Source organism: Anabrus simplex, chromosome 4 (assembly GCF_040414725.1).
Source record: "Anabrus simplex isolate iqAnaSimp1 chromosome 4, ASM4041472v1, whole genome shotgun sequence".
NCBI classification, from domain to species: Eukaryota; Metazoa; Arthropoda; class Insecta; order Orthoptera; family Tettigoniidae; genus Anabrus; species Anabrus simplex.
This window is the reverse complement of record NC_090268.1, coordinates 417,935,981-417,962,062: the sequence shown is the minus strand read 5'-3', so window position 1 is coordinate 417,962,062 and position 26,082 is coordinate 417,935,981. Positions and strand designations below refer to the sequence as shown.

The 26,082-nt window shown below is 35.6% G+C and overlaps 1 protein-coding gene across 9 annotated transcripts in view; it reads left to right on the top strand.

The window, feature by feature from the left end:
- Naglu (N-acetyl-alpha-glucosaminidase) overlaps positions 1-26,082 on the top strand; it is a 306,046-nt gene that overhangs the window by 96,092 nt on the left and 183,872 nt on the right. For 8 of the 9 annotated variants that reach the window (XR_010859862.2, XM_067145901.2, XM_067145906.2 and 5 more), the window contains one exon: positions 20,776-20,860. The exons of the other annotated variant lie outside the window; for it this stretch is intronic. Coding sequence is in view for 7 of the 8 variants with exons in the window: in XM_067145901.2 (XP_067002002.2) it covers positions 20,776-20,860 (85 nt within the window). In the remaining variant the exon portion in view is untranslated. The remainder of the gene's footprint in view (positions 1-20,775; positions 20,861-26,082) is intronic. 9 annotated transcript variants of the gene reach the window in all.

Below are 26,082 nucleotides of genomic sequence, written 5' to 3'. Positions count from 1 at the left end.
GATCCATTGGTTTCCATTCTGTCTCATAACATGTCCTGCCTTCTACTTGAGTGTAGAGTACTTGAGTGTGTCAGTCATGCAGATTCTTCTGTGGATTTGTTTTGTATTCTCTCTTGAATTGAGATCCCAAGCATGTTCCTCTCCAGGGTCTGCTACATAACTCGCAGTATGTTAAGTTAGTGTGACTGTTTCCAGACCATAAGTAGTGACTGGGAGGATACAGGCATTGAATACCTTCCTCTTGAGGTTGATTGATCTGTACTTTTCAGGATGAAGCCAAGCTCTCCAAAAGCACCTGAACTTAGAATCACTCTTCTTGTTACATATTGCTACTGATTAAAATTTGTCGGCATTGTATATACATATCATGCACAAACATCTGTGTGACATATTCCTAGAGACGTCTCACAGGTTAAAGAACACCCACCATGTGAGCGTGCAGATGTTACCTCCCTCTGGGAAGACCTCATATCCCAGATCTGGAATGTAGGTGAGTATGTAACTACGAGACAGTATCCAACAGATTGCAAGAAGTCATGGATTGAAACCAGTACCTGCAAGAACATTCATCCGAGACAAGATCTCAAAATGAAAGGCTCAAAGGATCAACATGATAGAAAGAAATTTTAGGAGCTCACCTGCTCAGATAAGAAACTATATCTACTGCAAAATTAAGAATAATTCAATTAAATTCTTCAAGAAAATCTGCCTATCCTCCTAACAATTAAAACCCAAGATGTGGTTTATCAAAGATGTGGACAACAATTTGATGTAAGACTTAGAAGGCTTTATGGAGAGATGGCGAGGTTGCTGTGAGGTAGGGATGGATTACAAACAGAGATGCAAAGAGTTGAGACTGCTGCCTTTGGAACAGACCCTTTCGACTCCAGTGTCTACTCCATTGCTGCACTAACACCATCTATCAACTGTTTTTGGATCTGCTTGGATTTATAATTTCACATCCCTTCTCTAATAACTTATGATATGATAAATAGAAGAACATTATTATCTAGCAAAAATTAAATGTTCTTTTGGGTTATTACCATTACTGTTGATGTAGCAATTTGATGACGATGATGATGATGGTGGTGATGAAAATCTGACAGTATACTTTTAAATAATTGTCAGTATGAGCTTCAGTGACATAAAGCATAAAAACTGGCAAGTGCTTACAGTATGATTTTACAAGAAATATTTTGCAAATTATTGTGCATCATAATAGCTGACCCCAAAGTCAAGGAGTAGCATGCTTGCCTCTTACTCAGAGGTCCCGGGTTCGATTCTGACTAGGTCAGGTCTATTTACCTGGATCTGAGGGCTGGTTCGAGGTCTACTCAGTCTAAGTGATTCTAATTGAGGAGTTACCTGATGGTGGGGTAGCGGCCCTAGTCTAGAAAGCCGAGAATAATGGCTGAGAGGATTTGTTGTGCTGACCACGCGTCACCTCATAATCTACAGTTTTTACCAGTTATTACTATTATTACTATTATTATTATTATTATTATTATTATTATTGTTGTTGTTGTTGTTAGTTTTTGTTTTTCGTTGTGCCCAACTGTGGAGCATATTTGAACTTATTTTGCACAATGTTTCTTCTTCTTTTCTTCCCAATATCTCTTAATTTTTTCACTGTGTTCCTTTCTGCGTGTTTCTGTCCAGCCTGTATTTTTTCTTGTTGGTTTATCTGCAAATTTATGTTTGTTTACTAAGCTTCTAAATTTCATTCTATCTTGAATGGTTTTGTCCTCAATACCCATTTCTTGTAGATCTTCATGAATTTCTGCTAACCAATTGTTGGGGATTTTCAGGGTTAGAGCTAGATTTAGAATTTTCTTCGTCAGCCTGTTGTTATCCATTCTGTGTAGGTGTCCGTACAATTTTAGTCATCTCTTTCTGATGGTATCTGTGATTTTTTTCTGTGAATTGAAAAATTTCGTGTGGTTTCTTTTTTATCCAAATTCCATTTTCGAACTTTGGTCCTAGGATTTTTCTGAGAATTTTCTTCTCTTGTTTCTCAATGCTTTTCATTTGTGACCTGCCGCCAATGATCAGTGTTTCAGATGCATAAAGTGCCTCTGGTTTGATGACTGTATTGTAGTGTCGTAATTTTGCATTTTTTGATATACATCTTTTGTTGTAACTGTTCCATGTGATTTTGTAAGCCCTTTGCAGTTTAGCAGTTCTTTCTTTGTTAGCTTCCTGATTTAACCCTGCTGGCTGAATAATTTCACCTAGATACTTGAATTTGTCTACTTGGGAAATGATTCCACATTTGGTGATTAATGGTTGATTGTCGAATCTTGATTTAGTTCCTTCCATAAACTGCGTCTTTTCAAATGAAATTTGAGGTCCGGTTTTTGCGGCTATTTCATGCAATTTTTCTATGGAGTGGTTTGCTTCTTGTCTGTTGTTCGAAAGGATCGCAAGGTCATCTGCGAAAGCTAAGCAATCAAGGTGAATCTTGTCTTTAAGAAGTCTGCCATTGTTTATACCTTTAGTTTCTTTTCTCCATTCACGAATCACTTTTTCCAAAACTAAATTGAATAGTAGTGGGGATAGTCCATCTCCCTGTCGGACACCAGTTCTGATTTCGAACGGTTCAGAAATTTCTCCCGAGAACTTAACTTTTGATGTTGTGTTGGTCAGAGTTTGTTTAATCAATTCCCTCGTTTTCCTGTCGACTTGAAATTTCTCTAGTATGTCGAACAGGGTCTGCCGATCTATAGAATCATACGCCTTTTTGAAGTCAACAAAGGTGATTACTGTTCGTTTGGTTTTGTGAATCTGTAGTATGGTTTTTAAGTTTAGGATTTGTTCTGCGCAGGATCTCCCTTTTCGGAATCCAGCCTGATAATCTCCGATCAGGTGGTCTGTTTGTTTCTCTAATCTATTAAGTAGAGCCTTAAAGAAGATTTTATATACGAGTGAGAGGAGAGAAATTCCTCTGTAGTTATTAATATCTGATTTGTCTCCTTTCTTGTGAAGTGGGTGAATCAATGCACATTTCCAATGCTCCGGAATTTCTTCAGAAAACCAGATGTCCTGTAAGATTTTTTGAATACTCTGGGTCAGTTTGCAACTACCAATTTTCAACATTTCGGCAATTATTCCATCTTCTCCTGGTGCTTTGTTGTCTTTTAAATCGCTGATTATTTGTTTGACTTCTTGTAATGTGGGGGGTTCTGAATCTGGATTAGGTGTTGGTTTTTCATAGGTGAATTGTTCTTTCGGAGATTCACAGTTTAAAAGGTCCATGAAATGGTTTGCTAGGAGTTCACAATTTTCCTTATTACTTGTTTCCACAGTCCCATTTGTACGTTTGAAACAGAGACTAGGTGCCTGGTAATTGGATAATTCTTCTCTGAATGTTCTGTAGAAGTTCCGTGTATTATTATTATTATTATTATTATTATTATTATTATTATTATTATTATTATTATTATTATTGGCATAGGGATGTGCCGACCCCATTGCCCAGTGGGAAACCACTGCAATCAGCTACCCGAGTATTGGCGGAAAAACCATAACATTTGCTGGGTATGGAGGAAATGCCCACTCCCAGTCCTAAACAACTAGTATGAAATAAGGCAGAAAGCCTTCTTCACAATTTCATAAAATCATCCTTCATCTCTCATCTTCACCTTTAGAAAATAACATTTAGAACTGTAACTCAAGGTTGGCTCATTGCCTTAAAATAACAGCCAGAGAACATCTTGAGGCAAACACACTTCACAATCTCATTTTTCTACATATATTTCATTTATCACCTTTGCAGATCACATCTGGAATTTCAAACCGTGACCACGGTCTGACACTTGATCATTGATCAGACAGTCAATCTAATATGGGAAGTCTTCTATGGAAAGAATCCACCGGTTGGGACAGCTATATAATCTTCCAAATAAAGACACCATTCGGATACGGTGGGGTGTCAGATAGAGGATTGTAGTGAGTCGAAGCTCCCAGAGACATGATGATCAATCATGCAGACTAATCAAACTAAGAATGTATTAAAGTTCAATAAACCAGGAAAGTTTTCGTATTTGGCAACATTAAATATCAATTCATTGATGAAGGTTGGTAGGTTGAAACATCTAATAGATATTTTGAATCAACATAAAATTGTGATCACAGTTCTTCAAGAATTACATAATACTGATCAGAACCCAATTGAATCAGGAGGGTGTTGTTGTTGTTGTTGTTTTTGTTGTTAACTAGCATGATAGTGCATTTTATGAATGGTGGTTTGCGGAATTTGGGACCGTTTTTATGTTTTACAATATGTCTGTTATGTCCGACTCGTTGGCTGAATGGTCAGAGAGTTCAGAGGGTTCCAGGCTCAATTCCCAGCAGGGTCGGGGATTTTAACCTTCATTTGTTAATTCCAGGGGCTTGGGGGGTGGGTGTTTGTGCTGTCCGCAACATCCCTGCAACTCACACACCACTCATAACACTCTTCTCACAATAACACACCTACACATGGCAGATGCCATGCAACCCACCCTCATTGAAGGGTCTGCCTTACAAGGGCTGCACTCAGCTACAAATAGCCACATGAAATTATTATTATGTCTGTTATCCGCCAACCAAAGTTAGCACATACAGTAGAGATCCCATAAATTAATTAACCCAGCACTTTCTTATACTGTATGTTGCTTGAGTAAAAATTGACGTAAGCCAGAAGGCACCACGTCAATCTCTGTAATTCTTAGGAATAAGGTGTCCCAGTTATAAATTGCTATAAATTCAATGTTACTAAATGACAGTTCATTTTTTTCTATGTTAGACGGAAAAAAAAAAAAGCTTGTACCATACTTCTGTGAGGCCGCGTTACTAAGATAGCAGCTTACAAACCTCGGTTTTGCACTGAATCTTCCGTTGTTATCCTGGAATTTCCTACCTGGAACTCTCACTCGTCACACCGTCTTTGTTGTCGCAGCTTCAATCTTTAGCAGTTTTTTAAGACATCATCTGCAATCATCGCACGGAGAAGTAGCTGTGGCAGCTAGAGATAAGCTGAACAGTGATCCATTCAAATACTGATTTTTAATTCGTCAAGCTTACAAAAGACATATTGTGGTGAAAAATGCAAAGATGTACAATTTGACCTTATTTTGTCCCAGATGTCTTCATTTAAATATGCACCTGTCACTTCTTGTGATGTAGAAAGGTCATTTCCTTTCCTGTGCTTAAGAATGTGCTGACAGATAAAAGGATGAGCTTAAATCAAGACAGTTAGGAGAAATTAGATTTTGTACAATGTTTCAAAAGGAACTGAATTTTGATAGTGCATATTTTCTAGTTTATTGTGCCTGTTTTGCCATATGATAGCTCATGAATGCATGCATGTTTTCAGATTTGATAGGCATGGAAATCCGAGCTCTAATAATAAACATTGTTCGCAGAAGGATTGATCAAAATAAACAGAAATGGTTGAAACAACCGGACGCGACCCCTCACGGGTTAAGTAAAACAAGGTACTTATTAAGATGTTCTTAAGAAGATAAATACTTTGCAATTTCACCTAAGTGTTATAATACAGCTGAAGATGTTCCAAATGGAATGAAACATGTACTGTATATGATTAATTGATTTGCTTAATGCAAATATAAATATCAAAAATATGGAAATTTACTGTTATTGATTCATTGTAAATAGGATTTGATATGAGAAATGAAGCTGATTTCTTGCAAACATACCACTTAGTCTAGCAGCTCGTCTCCTTTCTCCCAGGTCCTCCCACCCCAAACTTTGCAACATTTTTGTAACGCTACTCTTTTGTCTGAAATCACCCAGAACAAATCTAGCTGTTTTTCTTTGGATTTTTTCCAGTTCTTGAATCAAGTAATCTTGGTGAGGGTCCCATACGCTGGAACCATACTCTAGTTGGGATCTTACAGGAGCATTATATGCCCTCTCCTTTACATCCTTACTACAACCTCTAAATACCCTCATAACCATGTACAGAGATCTGTACCCTTTATTTACAATCATATTTATGTGACTAGCCCAATGAAGATCTTTCCTTATATTAACACCTAAGTACTTACAATGATCACCATTGCTTACTGTCCATCTCACAACATTATCGAGATAATTTTACAGTTGCTCACAATCTTGTAACTTATTTATTTATTCAATCAATCAATCAATCAATCAATCAATCAATCAATACTGATCTGCATTTAGGGCAGTCGCCCAGGTGGCAGATTCCCTATCTGTTGCTTTCCTAGCCTTTTCCGAAATGATTTCAAAGAAATTGGAAATTTATTGAACATCTCCCTTGGTAAGTTATTCTAATCCCTAACTCCCCTTCTTATAAATGAATATTTGCCCCAGTTTGTCCTCTTGAATTCCAACTTTATCTTCATATTGTGATCTTTCCTACTTTTATAAACGCCATTCAAACTTATTCGTCTACTAATGTCATTCCACGCCATCTCTCCGCTGACAGCTCGGAACGTACCACTTATTACATGTTATAAACCTCATTTTAGGTCCGTATTGAAAATTTAACAGTTCAACAATGATAAAGGTGTTTTAATTTATTCCACCTATTCAATACTTATATTATCACGTATAGTTGTTACATAATTAAATTCTTAGTTACATGGGACATGTTTCGCCCTCAATTAAGGGCATCTTCAGCCTAAATACAATAATCAAAAATACAACTAAATTAAAAGTGGAAGTTAAATACAATCATCAAAAATACAACTAAAATAAAAAGTGGAAGTTAAAAGTTTAGTCTGTTCTTAAAATTCAGAACAATAAAATTGTGAAAAATGATAAAATAAAAAGATGCTAATGGAAAACTGTCTTATGATTAAACTATAATCTTGTCGGAGACTAAAACTTCTATTAAAATTCGAATTAAAACAGTTCATATAAAATATTGGAAAATCAAAGTGGTAGTAATAAAAAGCCAACGACATGAGGGCGTGTACACAAGCATAAACTTGATTGTCATGAATACAATCTTTTCAAGGCCGCTGATGAAATTCGTAGTAAGTAAGGCAGAAGCGTCTATTGAAAAATTGTAAGAGGCCGTTATCACCGGTAGGTAATAAAATGGCTGAATCCTTGCCAGAAAATGTCAACAGATGCAGAAATAAGTTTTCTGTAAGAGAAGGAAAAGAAGAAATAAGAAATTGAACGTAAGGAGAGAATTCAGTCTTACATAATTTTGAAACAGATGAGGACTTACATGTAAGTGGAAGTTGTTATTTCTTAACTACTGTTGAGTTGGTTGCTGCCCGTCTGTTGGCTCTAAGTCTGGTGTTATAACTGTGCTGCAGAGGCGGTAGCGAACTCGGAGGGGAAGGAATAGGGGAGTGCGGAAGGGAGGAGAGGATGGGTGGAGTCAAATGTGACGAGGCTGACAAAGGGGCGGAGTCAACTGCATTGCTGGAAGTAGGCCTAATATCTGTAGGTATGGGAGGAGTATTAGGGTTTGAAGAATTAAATATATTTGGTATCCTAAATTTATTCGAACTAACTGACTTTAATAATTTTGGCATTAATTCATGTAACATACTTTTATTGTCCGTGGTTTCATTGAGATTCTTTTGCTTATTGTACGTCTGATCTAAATAGATGTATAAACTTTCTAATTCATTCAGCATTCTTCCTTTTTGTATGTTTCTAATTATCGTTAAGTCTTTCTCTATGGATTCAAATCTGTGGCCAGTCTCCCTCATATGCAAACTCATCGCTGAGTATTTCCTATGTTTTTCTGCGTTAACATGTTCCATGTATCTTGTCATAAAATTTCTCCCAGTCTGTCCAACATATGAAAAATTACACTGAGTACATTTAATACTTGGTATTGGAAGGTGGGAACTTACTCTTAACTTAACCTTAGTTGTGTTGAGCCAATACGGAATAAACATGAGATTTATAAGCTGTACATTTAAGTCTGTATACTCCCGATCCTAAATAACGATTCTTATCATAATTAACTTTTTTATGATTAAAGAATATGGACTGGTTGGTATTAGTAGTTTTAAAAGCTATATTAAAATTATGTTTCTTGAATACGCTAGTAATCTGGTGTATAGCTGGATTATTAAAAGTGAATGTAGCATACTCAGTTTTTTTGGTCTTTTCTGGTATCAGATTCGTAGATAATTTGTTCTTAATTTTATTGATTAATTTGTTGATCATTTCTATTTTGAAACCATTTTGTTTAGCGAGGTATCTAATATAATTTAATTCTTTCTTCAAATTCATGGGAGATAGAGGGATTCTAAATGCTCTATAAATTAGACTGTGAAAAGATGCTTGTTTATGTGAACTCGGGTGTAAAGAGGAACTGTTTATAGTTGTAGATGATTGTGTCGGTTTTCTAAATATTTGGAAATCAAAAGTGTTAACCTTACGCGTAACTGTTATATCTAGAAAATTCAATGAGTTATCGACTTCGTCCTCTTTCGTGAATTTCAAATTAGGTTCGATTTCATTTAATTTATTTAAGATTTCTTGACTATTAGTGACATCTTTGTTTATGATTACAAATGTATCATCTACATATCTCAACCATAAATCTATTCCTTTAATTTTTGCTATTATTTCATTGTGTTCGATTGAATCCATAAATATGTCGGCAAGGACGCCCGATATTGGGTCACCCATTGCTAATCCATTCTGTTTATAAATATTATTGTTAAATGTGAAGTAGTTATTGTCTAATACGAACTTTAACAATCTAGTGAATTCTTCTACTTCCATTTTACTAAGATTACTGTGTTTACAAATATTATCATGAATGATATTAACAGTTTTATCTGTCGGAATATTCGGGAACATATTCACTACGTCATACGAACACATCATCTGGTTTGGAAGTACGCCAAATCCAAGCAAAATGTCACACAAGTCAATGGAATTTCTTAATGGTTGTTTATTATTAAAAGTGTAATGTCTTTTCAAAAAATTGTGAATGTATTTGGAGACTTTATACGTGGGAGAATTACGACAATTGATAATCGGACGAATCGGAATATCTTTTTTATGTATTTTGGGCATAGCTCTAGTTTCCGGGAGCCTAGGATTCATATTGACAAGTTTTAATTGTTCTTGTTCAGTAAAGAGAGATGTGGATCTTTTAAGTAAGGCTTTTAAGTTGCGTTGAATTTTAGTTAGCGGATTTTTTGTTACTAATGTGTATTTATTATTATCAAAAAAATCTTCAGTTTTTTTGATATATGTATCTTTATCCATCAAAACGATCGCACCCCCCTTGTCAGCCTTGGTTACTATAATATTGTTATCTTCAATTTTCGATTTCATGTTTTTTATTGTTTTCTGTTGTTTGGGATCAAAATTGGAATAAATTTCTTTAGCCAGTCTGGGTAATTTCTTCTTTAACTCCAATCTTACTTCATCTTGTACATCGCGTGGGAGTTTTGATATGTTCGCCTCCGCTTCTGCAACTGTGTTAATGATATCTATTTCTCTATCTTTATTAGGCCAATTGTATTTTGGACCCCTTTTAAGTAGGTCATTCTCTCCTTCCGTAAATTTTACCTTGGTCAAGTTAACTACCGTGGGAGTGACATTGTCCGATGGGCCCTTAATTTGTTCTTGTTTCGTTTGTTTACTACGACGTATTTGTGTGTCTATTAAATGATTCAATTTCTTATTCAATGTATCCTGTTTCTTACTAAGTGCGTATGTTAATTTGTGTTCCATGTGTTGATAAAAAGACTGCCATTCTAATGGGGCTAAATCCTGTGTCACCGCTAAGTGAACGTTATATAATTGCAAATTCAATTTGGACTTCTTCCTGTAATATGCCTTGATTTCATTTTTAAGCCATAATTCATTTACCTTATTTTGGGTTACATTATGGCTTGGATTGCTTATGTTCTTACGTTGTGTTGATTTTAGAAAAGTAGGTACAAGTTTTAGTCTCAGACATTGTTTAAGAAAAGCTAAATCTTTTCCTAACTTACAAATCTTCATTTTCAGATTGAGAAACTTATTTAATCTACATTTTGCCTGGTTGGCTGTCACATTACATGTTATAAACCTCATTTTAGGTCCGTATTGAAAATTTAACAGTTCAACAATGATAAAGGTGTTTTAATTTATTCCACCTATTCAATACTTATATTATCACGTATAGTTGTTACATAATTAAATTCTTAGTTACATGGGACATGTTTCGCCCTCAATTAAGGGCATCTTCAGCCTAAATACAATAATCAAAAATACAACTAAATTAAAAGTGGAAGTTAAATACAATCATCAAAAATACAACTAAAATAAAAAGTGGAAGTTAAAAGTTTAGTCTGTTCTTAAAATTCAGAACAATAAAATTGTGAAAAATGATAAAATAAAAAGATGCTAATGGAAAACTGTCTTATGATTAAACTATAATCTTGTCGGAGACTAAAACTTCTATTAAAATTCGAATTAAAACAGTTCATATAAAATATTGGAAAATCAAAGTGGTAGTAATAAAAAGCCAACGACATGAGGGCGTGTACACAAGCATAAACTTGATTGTCATGAATACAATCTTTTCAAGGCCGCTGATGAAATTCGTAGTAAGTAAGGCAGAAGCGTCTATTGAAAAATTGTAAGAGGCCGTTATCACCGGTAGGTAATAAAATGGCTGAATCCTTGCCAGAAAATGTCAACAGATGCAGAAATAAGTTTTCTGTAAGAGAAGGAAAAGAAGAAATAAGAAATTGAACGTAAGGAGAGAATTCAGTCTTACATAATTTTGAAACAGATGAGGACTTACATGTAAGTGGAAGTTGTTATTTCTTAACTACTGTTGAGTTGGTTGCTGCCCGTCTGTTGGCTCTAAGTCTGGTGTTATAACTGTGCTGCAGAGGCGGTAGCGAACTCGGAGGGGAAGGAATAGGGGAGTGCGGAAGGGAGGAGAGGATGGGTGGAGTCAAATGTGACGAGGCTGACAAAGGGGCGGAGTCAACTGCATTGCTGGAAGTAGGCCTAATATCTGTAGGTATGGGAGGAGTATTAGGGTTTGAAGAATTAAATATATTTGGTATCCTAAATTTATTCGAACTAACTGACTTTAATAATTTTGGCATTAATTCATGTAACATACTTTTATTGTCCGTGGTTTCATTGAGATTCTTTTGCTTATTGTACGTCTGATCTAAATAGATGTATAAACTTTCTAATTCATTCAGCATTCTTCCTTTTTGTATGTTTCTAATTATCGTTAAGTCTTTCTCTATGGATTCAAATCTGTGGCCAGTCTCCCTCATATGCAAACTCATCGCTGAGTATTTCCTATGTTTTTCTGCGTTAACATGTTCCATGTATCTTGTCATAAAATTTCTCCCAGTCTGTCCAACATATGAAAAATTACACTGAGTACATTTAAGTCTGTATACTCCCGATCCTAAATAACGATTCTTATCATAATTAACTTTTTTATGATTAAAGAATATGGACTGGTTAGTATTAGTAGTTTTAAAAGCTATATTAAAATTATGTTTCTTGAATACGCTAGTAATCTGGTGTATAGCTGGATTATTAAAAGTGAATGTAGCATACTCAGTTTTTTTGGTCTTTTCTGGTATCAGATTCGTAGATAATTTGTTCTTAATTTTATTGATTAATTTGTTGATCATTTCTATTTTGAAACCATTTTGTTTAGCGAGGTATCTAATATAATTTAATTCTTTCTTCAAATTCATGGGAGATAGAGGGATTCTAAATGCTCTTGCCGACATATTTATGGATTCAATCGAACACAATGAAATAATAGCAAAAATTAAAGGAATAGATTTATGGTTGAGATATGTAGATGATACATTTGTAATCATAAACAAAGATGTCACTAATAGTCAAGAAATCTTAAATAAATTAAATGAAATCGAACCTAATTTGAAATTCACGAAAGAGGACGAAGTCGATAACTCATTGAATTTTCTAGATATAACAGTTACGCGTAAGGTTAACACTTTTGATTTCCAAATATTTAGAAAACCGACACAATCATCTACAACTATAAACAGTTCCTCTTTACACCCGAGTTCACATAAACAAGCATCTTTTCACAGTCTAATTTATAGAGCATTTAGAATCCCTCTATCTCCCATGAATTTGAAGAAAGAATTAAATTATATTAGATACCTCGCTAAACAAAATGGTTTCAAAATAGAAATGATCAACAAATTAATCAATAAAATTAAGAACAAATTATCTACGAATCTGATACCAGAAAAGACCAAAAAAACTGAGTATGCTACATTCACTTTTAATAATCCAGCTATACACCAGATTACTAGCGTATTCAAGAAACATAATTTTAATATAGCTTTTAAAACTACTAATACTAACCAGTCCATATTCTTTAATCATAAAAAAGTTAATTATGATAAGAATCGTTATTTAGGATCGGGAGTATACAGACTTAAATGTACTCAGTGTAATTTTTCATATGTTGGACAGACTGGGAGAAATTTTATGACAAGATACATGGAACATGTTAACGCAGAAAAACATAGGAAATACTCAGCGATGAGTTTGCATATGAGGGAGACTGGCCACAGATTTGAATCCATAGAGAAAGACTTAACGATAATTAGAAACATACAAAAAGGAAGAATGCTGAATGAATTAGAAAGTTTATACATCTATTTAGATCAGACGTACAATAAGCAAAAGAATCTCAATGAAACCACGGACAATAAAAGTATGTTACATGAATTAATGCCAAAATTATTAAAGTCAGTTAGTTCGAATAAATTTAGGATACCAAATATATTTAATTCTTCAAACCCTAATACTCCTCCCATACCTACAGATATTAGGCCTACTTCCAGCAATGCAGTTGACTCCGCCCCTTTGTCAGCCTCGTCACATTTGACTCCACCCATCCTCTCCTCCCTTCCGCACTCCCCTATTCCTTCCCCTCCGAGTTCGCTACCCGCCTCTGCAGCACAGTTATAACACCAGACTTAGAGCCAACAGACGGGCAGCAACCAACTCAACAGTAGTTAAGAAATAACAACTTCCACTTACATGTAAGTCCTCATCTGTTTCAAAATTATGTAAGACTGAATTCTCTCCTTACGTTCAATTTCTTATTTCTTCTTTTCCTTCTCTTACAGAAAACTTATTTCTGCATCTGTTGACATTTTCTGGCAAGGATTCAGCCATTTTATTACCTACCGGTGATAACGGCCTCTTACAATTTTTCAATAGACGCTTCTGCCTTACTTACTACGAATTTCATCAGCGGCCTTGAAAAGATTGTATTCATGACAATCAAGTTTATGCTTGTGTACACGCCCTCATGTCGTTGGCTTTTTATTACTACCACTTTGATTTTCCAATATTTTATATGAACTGTTTTAATTCGAATTTTAATAGAAGTTTTAGTCTCCGACAAGATTATAGTTTAATCATAAGACAGTTTTCCATTAGCATCTTTTTATTTTATCATTTTTCACAATTTTATTGTTCTGAATTTTAAGAACAGACTAAACTTTTAACTTCCACTTTTTATTTTAGTTGTATTTTTGATGATTGTATTTAACTTCCACTTTTAATTTAGTTGTATTTTTGATTATTGTATTTAGGCTGAAGATGCCCTTAATTGAGGGCGAAACATGTCCCATGTAACTAAGAATTTAATTATGTAACAACTATACGTGATAATATAAGTATTGAATAGGTGGAATAAATTAAAACACCTTTATCATTGTTGAACTGTTAAATTTTCAATACGGACCTAAAATGAGGTTTATAACATGTAATGTGACAGCCAACCAGGCAAAATGTAGATTAAATAAATTTCTCAATCTGAAAATGAAGATTTGTAAGTTAGGAAAAGATTTAGCTTTTCTTAAACAATGTCTGAGACTAAAACTTGTACCTACTTTTCTAAAATCAACACAACGTAAGAACATAAGCAATCCAAGCCATAATGTAACCCAAAATAAGGTAAATGAATTATGGCTTAAAAATGAAATCAAGGCATATTACAGGAAGAAGTCCAAATTGAATTTGCAATTATATAACGTTCACTTAGCGGTGACACAGGATTTAGCCCCATTAGAATGGCAGTCTTTTTATCAACACATGGAACACAAATTAACATACGCACTTAGTAAGAAACAGGATACATTGAATAAGAAATTGAATCATTTAATAGACACACAAATACGTCGTAGTAAACAAACGAAACAAGAACAAATTAAGGGCCCATCGGACAATGTCACTCCCACGGTAGTTAACTTGACCAAGGTAAAATTTACGGAAGGAGAGAATGACCTACTTAAAAGGGGTCCAAAATACAATTGGCCTAATAAAGATAGAGAAATAGATATCATTAACACAGTTGCAGAAGCGGAGGCGAACATATCAAAACTCCCACGCGATGTACAAGATGATGTAAGATTGGAGTTAAAGAAGAAATTACCCAGACTGGCTAAAGAAATTTATTCCAATTTTGATCCCAAACAACAGAAAACAATAAAAAACATGAAATCGAAAATTGAAGATAACAATATTATAGTAACCAAGGCTGACAAGGGGGGTGCGATCGTTTTGATGGATAAAGATACATATATCAAAAAAACTGAAGATTTTTTTGATAATAATAAATACACATTAGTAACAAAAAATCCGCTAACTAAAATTCAACGCAACTTAAAAGCCTTACTTAAAAGATCCACATCTCTCTTTACTGAACAAGAACAATTAAAACTTGTCAATATGAATCCTAGGCTCCCGGAAACTAGAGCTATGCCCAAAATACATAAAAAAGATATTCCGATTCGTCCGATTATCAATTGTCGTAATTCTCCCACGTATAAAGTCTCCAAATACATTCACAATTTTTTGAAAAGACATTACACTTTTAATAATAAACAACCATTAAGAAATTCCATTGACTTGTGTGACATTTTGCTTGGATTTGGCGTACTTCCAAACCAGATGATGTGTTCGTATGACGTAGTGAATATGTTCCCGAATATTCCGACAGATAAAACTGTTAATATCATTCATGATAATATTTGTAAACACAGTAATCTTAGTAAAATGGAAGTAGAAGAATTCACTAGATTGTTAAAGTTCGTATTAGACAATAACTACTTCACATTTAACAATAATATTTATAAACAGAATGGATTAGCAATGGGTGACCCAATATCGGGCGTCCTTGCCGACATATTTATGGATTCAATCGAACACAATGAAATAATAGCAAAAATTAAAGGAATAGATTTATGGTTGAGATATGTAGATGATACATTTGTAATCATAAACAAAGATGTCACTAATAGTCAAGAAATCTTAAATAAATTAAATGAAATCGAACCTAATTTGAAATTCACGAAAGAGGACGAAGTCGATAACTCATTGAATTTTCTAGATATAACAGTTACGCGTAAGGTTAACACTTTTGATTTCCAAATATTTAGAAAACCGACACAATCATCTACAACTATAAACAGTTCCTCTTTACACCCGAGTTCACATAAACAAGCATCTTTTCACAGTCTAATTTATAGAGCATTTAGAATCCCTCTATCTCCCATGAATTTGAAGAAAGAATTAAATTATATTAGATACCTCGCTAAACAAAATGGTTTCAAAATAGAAATGATCAACAAATTAATCAATAAAATTAAGAACAAATTATCTACGAATCTGATACCAGAAAAGACCAAAAAAACTGAGTATGCTACATTCACTTTTAATAATCCAGCTATACACCAGATTACTAGCGTATTCAAGAAACATAATTTTAATATAGCTTTTAAAACTACTAATACCAACCAGTCCATATTCTTTAATCATAAAAAAGTTAATTATGATAAGAATCGTTATTTAGGATCGGGAGTATACAGACTTAAATGTACAGCTTATAAATCTCATGTTTATTCCGTATTGGCTCAACACAACTAAGGTTAAGTTAAGAGTAAGTTCCCACCTTCCAATACCAAGTATTAAATGTACTCAGTGTAATTTTTCATATGTTGGACAGACTGGGAGAAATTTTATGACAAGATACATGGAACATGTTAACGCAGAAAAACATAGGAAATACTCAGCGATGAGTTTGCATATGAGGGAGACTGGCCACAGATTTGAATCCATAGAGAAAGACTTAACGATAATTAGAAACATACAAAAAGGAAGAATGCTGAATGAATTAGAAAGTTTATACATCTATTTAGATCAGACGTACAATAAGCAAAAGAATCTCAATGAAACCACGGACAATAAAAGTATGTTACATGAATTAATGCCAAAATTAATAAAGTCAGTTAGTTCGAATAAATTTAGGATACCAAATATATTTAATTCTTCAAACCCTAATACTCCTCCCATACCTACAGATATTAGGCCTACTTCCAGCAATGCAGTTGACTCCGCCCCTTTGTCAGCCTCGTCACATTTGACTCCACCCATCCTCTCCTCCCTTCCGCACTCCCCTATTCCTTCCCCTCCGAGTTCGCTACCGCCTCTGCAGCACAGTTATAACACCAGACTTAGAGCCAACAGACGGGCAGCAACCAACTCAACAGTAGTTAAGAAATAACAACTTCCACTTACATGTAAGTCCTCATCTGTTTCAAAATTATGTAAGACTGAATTCTCTCCTTACGTTCAATTTCTTATTTCTTCTTTTCCTTCTCTTACAGAAAACTTATTTCTGCATCTGTTGACATTTTCTGGCAAGGATTCAGCCATTTTATTACCTACCGGTGATAACGGCCTCTTACAATTTTTCAATAGACGCTTCTGCCTTACTTACTACGAATTTCATCAGCGGCCTTGAAAAGATTGTATTCATGACAATCAAGTTTATGCTTGTGTACACGCCCTCATGTCGTTGGCTTTTTATTACTACCACTTTGATTTTCCAATATTTTATATGAACTGTTTTAATTCGAATTTTAATAGAAGTTTTAGTCTCCGACAAGATTATAGTTTAATCATAAGACAGTTTTCCATTAGCATCTTTTTATTTTATCATTTTTCACAATTTTATTGTTCTGAATTTTAAGAACAGACTAAACTTTTAACTTCCACTTTTTATTTTAGTTGTATTTTTGATGATTGTATTTAACTTCCACTTTTAATTTAGTTGTATTTTTGATTATTGTATTTAGGCTGAAGATGCCCTTAATTGAGGGCGAAACATGTCCCATGTAACTAAGAATTTAATTATGTAACAACTATACGTGATAATATAAGTATTGAATAGGTGGAATAAATTAAAACACCTTTATCATTGTTGAACGTACCACTTAGTCGAGCAGCTCTTCTTCTTTCTCTCAATTCTTCCCAACCCAAACATTGCAACATTTTTGTAACGCTACTCTTTTGTCGGAAATCGCTCAGAACAGATCGAGCTGCTTTTCTTTGGTTTTTTTCCAGTTCTTGAATCAGGTAATCCTGTTGAGGGTCCCATACACTGGAACCGTACTCTAGTTGGGGTCTTACCAGAGACTTATATGCACTCTCCTTTACATCCTTACTACAACCCCTAAACACCCTCATAACCATGTGCAGAGATCGGTACCCTTTATTTACAATCCCATTTATGTGATTACCCCAGTGAAGATCTTTCCTTATATTAACACCTAGATACTTACAATGATCCCCAAAAGGAACTTTCACCCCATCAACGCAGTAATTAAAACTGAGAGGACGTTTCCTATTTGTGAAACTCACAACCTGACTTTTAACCCCGTTTATCAACATACCATTGCCTGCTGTCCATCTCACAACATTTTCGAGGTCACGTTGCAGTTGCTCACAATCTTGTAACTTATTTATCACTCTGTAGAGAATAACATCATCCGCAAAAAGCCTTACCTCCGATTCCACTCCTTTACTCATATCATTTATATATATAAGAAAACATAAAGGTCCGATAACTCTGTACAGAATAACATCATCTGCAAAATATCATTGATATATATAAATAAAGGGCCAATAATACTGCCTTGAGGAATTCCCCTCTTAATTATTACAGGGACAGATAAAGCTTCGCCTACTCTAATTCTCTGAGTTCTATTTTCTAGAAATATAGCATTCTATTCAGTCACTCCTTTTTCTAGTCCAGTTCGCACTCATATGTCCACACCACATGTAGTTATAAGGGCTTAAGTGAAATTCTGCATTGACTCACATTAGTACTCATAGTGGTGCTTAAATGAAACAATGCATTGACTCACATTAGCACTCGTAGTGGTAGAAAAAGGCAAACTGCTAATCTAATCGGCCGAATAATGATGATTAAGAAAAGAATTATCATTTTTAGGAATAAATAAAGAATATATTCTCATACTTGATTATATTTTATTTACATATTTTAAAAAAAAATTTTTTTGCTAGTTGCTTTACGTCGCACCGACATAGATAGGTCTTATGGCGATGATAGGACAGGAAAGGGCTAGGAGTGGGAAGGAAGCGGCCATGGCCTTAATTAAGGTACAGCCCCAGCATTTGCCTGGTATGAAAATGGGAAACCACGGGAAACCATTTGCAGGGCTGCCCACAGTGGGGTTCGAACCTACTATCTCCCGAATACTTTTTATTTACATAGAACTGTGGATTTTTCTCTGTCTGTGAAGAGAAATATGAAACAGACTGTCATTTCAGATTTCTTTAACTAGAGTAGTGGAGTGCTGCATAGTGTTAATAACAATTGTTTGTGAGAAATTAGTTAGCTGGTAGGTATGAATGTACTCTGCTGGACATAGGTAAGATATTGTTATTTAGTATATTTTTGTGTTTTTCTGTTGTCTCAAACTTCATATTGATAGAAATCAATAGTAACAACCAAGACCAAACTGCAGTTGTTATTCTGACTGTGATTTATGTCAGTTTATGTCAGTGAAATGTGGCCAGTTTCAGTGCAGATAGCTCAGAAGTTAATTGTGTTTCACCAGTGTTGCTTACCTAAAATTTTGAATGTTGCTTGGTATGATTGTGTCTCAAATGATGACATTCTCCAGCAGAATGGATTCGTGAAATTCAAAGATATTGTGAGAGACTGACACATGCGTCAGGTGGAACATATTATATGATTGTCAGAAAATAGATAACATATGAATAGTAACACAGTAAAGGTTTCCACCTATTCAGTACTAATATGTATTTACAATGTTATAAATTACATGGAACTAGTTTCGACCCACGTAATTTATAACATTGTAAATACATATTAGTACTGAATAGGTGGAAACCTTTACTGTGTTACTATTCATATGTTATTCTCAGTTCAGTACGGACCAACAACATGAAATTCATAACCCTTGAGAAAATAGATATTCAAAGCATTCAGTCCAGTTGGTACCCTTGGGAGGGAGGGAAGAGGAAACAAGGGAGACCATGGAAAACACAGCACTGAACACTTCAAGAAGATCTTCAAACAGCTGACATCAGGTGCGAGCAAATAGAAGTTGCTGCTTCACATAGGACTTGCTGGAGGAAGCTGAGCGTGAAAGGATTTGATGTTGATGAATGAAAAGCCTGAATTAATTATTTTAGCTAGACAACATTAAGCAGTATGGCTTTTAAGTACAATCTGTTTTAAGTTTACAGTGCTCACCTGGTGGCCATGATCGTTAAGGTGTTGAGTCTATTTGGCCTGACTTTGTGGTTAGCCGTTTTGAGTCCCATTGGTCGAAACAAATTTCACCATCAGAATTTTGCCCAGCGGGTAGGAGAGGTGGTGATATACAATTTCTATTCATTAGATTGCTTGCTAAAAGTCTGGATTCAATTCCAAACCTCTCCACAGTGTTCATATGATGCTGTTGATGGTGATTCGTCCATCGAATGGGGACGTAAAGCTTTGAGCAGATCCCTTTGCGTTATTCAACATGAAGAGGCTACGTGCTGGCACTGGGTTTCACACTCTCCCTACCGTATAATTATTCCACATCCAGACATGCAGGTCGCCCATGGGTGTCAATTAGAAAGACCTGCACCAGGCGAGCCAAACATTTCCTCAGGCACTCCGGCACTAAAAGCCATACGATAAGTTAAGTTTACAGTGAAGTTTAAGTTTTTGTTCTCTTGCCATCAACTTGATGCTAAACTAACAGTAACTTAGTATGCCTATAATGTGTCCGGGCCCACGGTGTAGGAGGCAACGCATCCGCCTGTCACCCGGCAGTCCCGGGTTTGATTCCCGGCCGGGTCAGGGGTTTTTAATTGTAAATGATTAAAATCCCTGGCCTGGGGACTGGGTGTTTGTGTCGTCCTTAACGTTCCTTTCCTCACATTCAACACTCTACACTTCCGCAATTCCAATTACATGCAGATTCATATTATATGGTGCAAGTAGTGGCAAAGGTTCTCTGGAGGTCGACACCATGAACAACTATGATTTATTATATATCCCTATAATGTCAATAGGATTGATAGATATTGACAAAACAAAACTTGGCTATTTTAAAAACTTGGTCACTAATCTCAGAATAGATGATTATTTTCTCTTACATGACAGTCTTGCAAAGGAGGAGGGGAGATAAATTAATTAATTTATGTATTTGTTTGTTTGTTTGTTTGTTTGTTTGTTTGTTTGTTTGTTTGTTTGTTTGTTTGTTTGTTTGTTTGTTTGTACCTTCCCATTTGATTCTATGATTTGCTTACTGTTTTCATCATTTTGTACATTGGGATGTATTTTGTTTCTTTTCATTAGTATTCTTTCTGTCATATGCCTCTTTGAGTGATGACTTTTACCTATTAATTTTCCTCGCATTATCCATTTGTAAATGATGTAAGCCTGCTAACTATTTGTGTTCAATTCAGGGTGATACAGAACTGGGCATTTGTTCATGACATTTTCTTCTGGACCAGTGAAAGAGCTCAAGCTTTTTTAACTTCTGTACCCATTGTGAGTAGTATGGATGTTTTTTCCTTTGGAATGGAACAGCATGAATGTTTTTGATTTTTGTTTCTTACTTAAGATGGCTGGTTGATTGACGAGCTTGAATTATAACATTGGTATAAAAAGAACCTTGTTTGATGTTTGGTTACATGCTTGCTCTGAGTGTTTGTTAGAAATTAGTTATGGATTTGTGATGTAAAGGTGTTCTGACAGTGGTGCCAAGCTTATGGTTTCTAACATGGTTTGCAATTTTGCTGTCTGTCAGGTCTTTTCATTTGAGAGTGAAGTTATGGTGCTGCTGATTAAGGCTCTCAAAATGTCATACCAGTACAGTTGTGCTCAGTACCAGAAAGATGATTTTTATGATTACATCTGGCAATAAATACAGTCGAAACGTTTATTGCAAGATCGCTTTTAACTATGTATTGGATATAACGGCGAAATCTAACAGTCCCATCTATTTATTTATTTATTTATTTATTTATTTATTTATTTATTTATTCCTGACTTACATTTGTGGCGAAGTTAGGGCTCACGGCCCTCTCTTACACTTAACCACTATAAACAAAATTAAAAAATATAAACATAAAAGGACATAGAAATTCTAAAAAGAAGTAATACTACTGACAGATAATTCTAAGACTAAGTTAGGCCTACATATCAGTACAGCAGTTAATGTGACAACAATAATAATAATAATAATAATAATAATAATAATAATAATAATAATAATAATAATAATAAATGAAGAAAACCCATTCGCACAACATACACACAATGACTCACACAACTCAGTTTTATGTTCCCAGGAAAAACTTTCTGCAGGCAGATTTGAATTTATGAGAGGAAATAAGGTGCCGAATGTCCATTGGGAGTGTATTCCAGAGTCTCGATGCAGTAACTAAAAAGGAATGATTGTAGGAATTCGTTCGACTTAGTGAAATTTCAAGTAGGGAACCAGAACGGGTACTAATTTCATGGAATGAGGAAAGGAAACGAAAATTAGAAGAGAGGTAAGTAGGAGTGTTCGTCGAGAGCACTTGGTAAACAAGTGTCATTAGGTGAAAATTACTTCATTCATTTATGCGTAGCCATTCCAATGTTTTGAAATATGGTGTAACATGAGCGTCATGTCGCAGTTGGAAGGCATATCGTATGCATGAGTTTTGTGCTCGCTGAAGTCTCAAGCTTGTTCAGCATTTAGATTGACTAGTACCATATCACAGTAGTCTAAAATTGGGAATAATAGTGCTTGGATTAATTTTAATTTAAGTTTTTGAGGAAAAGAATTCTTGTGACATTTCAGGGGATATAGAGCTGCATGAACCTTTCTACATACATTTGTTATGTGTTCATTCCAGTTCAGATTCTCATTGATGGAGATTCCAAGATTAGTTACATTTTTAAGGTACGGTGCAGCAGTGTCATTGATTATGATTAGAGGAGGATTGATATTGCTTATTACATGTAATAATTTAGAGTTTCCTATGATAATACTTTGTGTTATATGAGGATTTAGGAGTAAGTGTTTTTTTTTAGCATAGGCGGTAAGCCTTTCAATATCCGAATTAATATGCTGAACTGTTTCATGTAAATTGTTTGTATTGGTGTGTTTGTATATCTGCATATCATCAGCATATAAGTGATAGTTGCAATACTGAAGTGTGGAAGATATGTCATTAATATGCAAGATGAACAGTAAGGGCCCTAGAACAGACTTGAGGGACACCGGATGATTTTGCAGTCCATTGGGATCTTTGATTGTTTACCACTACACACTGGCGACGATTTGTAAGGTACGACTTAAAAAAATTAAGGGCTATCAGGCCGATATGCAGAGCGTAGCTTGGATAATAGTATGTCTATATTTACCGTGTCGAACGCACTACTAAAGTCAAAGAGTGTCAGTATCGTCACCTGCCGTTTGTCCATTGCTAGTCTTATGTCATCTGTTACCCGAAGAAGTGCAGTCATAGTACTGTGTCCCTTTCTGAAACCAGATTACAATGGGTCAAAAAGAGAATGTCTGGTAAAGAATTCTACTAGCTGCTCATGTACAACTTATTCAAGAACTTTCGAGAGAGGGGGAAGAATCAAAATAGGCCGGTAATCAGATGGCGCATTTGCTATGGTACCGGTATGCTTTAATATTGGGGTTACTAGAGCATCCTTCCATGCAGTTGGAAACGTCCCTGTGGTGAGACAGTGGTTTACAATGTGGGTAATAATTGGTAGGACTGCGCCAATAATGTTTTTTATAAAGCCTATTGGGATGTTATCTGCTCCTTTAGCTTGTGACTTAACTGAATTCAAAATATGCTTTACATCATTTACACTGACAGAGTGAGAAGAGAAATTATTTTTGTTTTTCTGTAGGGTCACTGATTCTTTTATTTAGATTGATATGATTTTGAGGTTGAGATTCCTTTATTGGGTTAGTTATGAAGTGAGAGTTAAGTGTATCGAAAGATATAGTTGGCATATGTGGCTCTTTCCATTTTCCAACACCCATAGCTCGAAGTTCATTCCAGGTTTCACGTGCATTTAAGTTCCTTGTTACATTTTTAATGTGATTAAATTTGCTATTGCGAATTAATTGCTTTGTTCTGTTACGTAAAAGACGATACTGTTCGAAATCTAGTTCATTATTTGTTTCCTTGTATCGGCGGAACATTGCGTCATGGCGAGCCATTGTTGCTTTTATATCGCTTGTTAACTAAGGTGCAGGCGAACGAGTGACTCTAGCTTGCCTAACTGGAGCATGGTTGTCATATAGTCCTATGAGTAGAGAGTTAAATCTTCTCTCTTTCATGTCTGTGTCCTGCAACTGCTTTATATCTTCCCAAGGTAAACTGTACGCATCATTTTGGAGTTGTTGTAGATAGATATTTTTCATATCCCTATAACTAATGTATTTAGCTTTGTATTTTGGTACACGTAGAGAGTAGCACAGGTAAATTAAGTCATGAGTTGAGATGCCAGGTACAGAAAATTGACCGTACTTAAGAACTTTATGTGGGTTATTTGTAACTAGGAGGTCAATTCCAGTATGGCTTGTATATTTAAGTGTACGAACATGATTAGTTGCATCAAGCGGTAAGATCGTCATGTCGATGGAGGTAAGTAGGTTGCTGATTCGTTCTGATTTGCCAGTCGGGGCTAAGATATTTGAGTTAATAATAATAATAATAATAATAATAATAATAATAATAATAATAATAATAATAATAATGTTATTTGCTTTACGTCCCACTAACTACTCTTTAAGGTCTTCAGAGACGCCGAGGTGCCGGAATTTAGTCCCGCAGGAGTTCTTTAATGTGCCAGTAAATCTACCGACACGGGGCTGTCGTATTTGAGCACCTTCAAATACCACCGGACTGAGTCAGGATCGAACCTGCCAAGTTGGGGTTAGAAGGCCAGTGCCTTAACCGTCTGAGCCACTCAGCCCGGCGATATTTGAGTTAAAGTCACCAAGAAGTAGTATATGCTCGTAGGTTGGTACTAGTTTGAGGAGGTCAGATTCAAGGTCAGAGATATTAGTAACATTCGGTGGTTTATAGACAACTCCTATCAATACTTTTTGACGGTTAATTATGGTCTCAGCAAACATATATTCCGTATGTGGAGTGATGCCAGATGACGATTTGATAATTATTCTACATTTAATATCATCTCTACAATATACTGCTACACCACCACCACGTCTGGCAGTGCAATCATGCCGATAGAGAGTATATCCTTCTAGATTTACAAGGGTAGAGCTAATTTTATCGGATAACCAGGTTTCAGTAATACACATAATATGCATGTTACACGTTGATATTATCGTACGAACTTCATCTATGTGACTGAGGAGTGAGAGAGAATTGATATGGCAACACTATAGACTTCGCGAGAACTGAGACAGAGACTGTTTCAATAGCAATTCAGTAGGCTGAGGGTTGGGTGCTGTTGGTGAAGGTACACGAGGGTTATTTTCGTCTTGGAATACACTCGGATCAATGACATTCAGGAATGCCTCATCTACCGTAACAGTAGTTTCAAGGACACCAGCTGCTGACATGTTTAAAGGGTATTTGACACATTCCTGGAACAAACACTGATAGCACACACACACACACTGACAGACACACGCAGATAATTAAATACACATAGCATATGTTTGAACATTTCAATAGACAAATAAGTAACAACAACAACAACAACAACAACAACAACAACAACAACAACAACAACACAGTTGAAGAGTTAGTCTAGAGTAGGGTTTTGCTAAGGTGCTATACTCCCAGGCTTTAAGTGCACCTGCCGGCGAGCATTTCAGAGATAACTAGAAGAGAAAGAGTTTGTATGTGTGGGTGGAACTTGTGAATGCTATTCGACTATTTTACGAATTTGTTACAAATGAAGAAATCACATTGGAAGAAACAGTTGAGAAACTAGAAAGCTATTTCACAGTAGAATCTAAAGACACAGGGTGAGATACTACACTATGATGGTGTTCATTTATTTCAGAGGGTTCAGTTCATCCATTGTTGTTATGTTGTGTCTGGTTTCCCCTCTTTTTACAACAATGCATCCCTGTATGGTCCAGACATTTCTCACTCCAAATTTATCTACAGCCGCCTTTAATATGAGAGTGCGAGCCGCAGTCAGGTCCTCCCTGATAGTGATTCCAGTGCCTGCTAATCTGCGCTTGTTACGGAAGACTTCCTACCTTTTCCTATTTCCTATTTCACTATTATAGGGCGTTTCACTCCCAGCCCCGGCCTGCCAACACGGTGAGACCTATCAATATCCTGTATGGCAATGTCAAGGCCAAGTTTATCTTTAAACAACCTGACTGAAAGTTTGTCCGTATTCTCATTAGGTGATTTGGGAATTCCGAACACATGCACATTTCCTCTACATTGATATTGCTCAAGAGCATCTGTACTTCTTTTGAGTTCATCCTGCACTGCTTTCAGTTCAATTTCCCAATTTTTAATATCAATTTTAAGTTCATTGATAATCTCAGTGTTGAAGTAGAGGGTGGCCTTGAGTTGTTCAGCCACGGCCTTTGTGACACTTTCAGTTATTGCCTCAACGATATCCGAGAGAATGTCTTTCGACTGTAGAGCTTCCCTTACCTGCTGAACAATGCTGTCCGCTAGACTAGCTTCACTACCGCTGCCGGCTGCATGCACCGTCTCGGTCCTGGTTCCCCGGCTGGCCGCATTCCTCTTGTC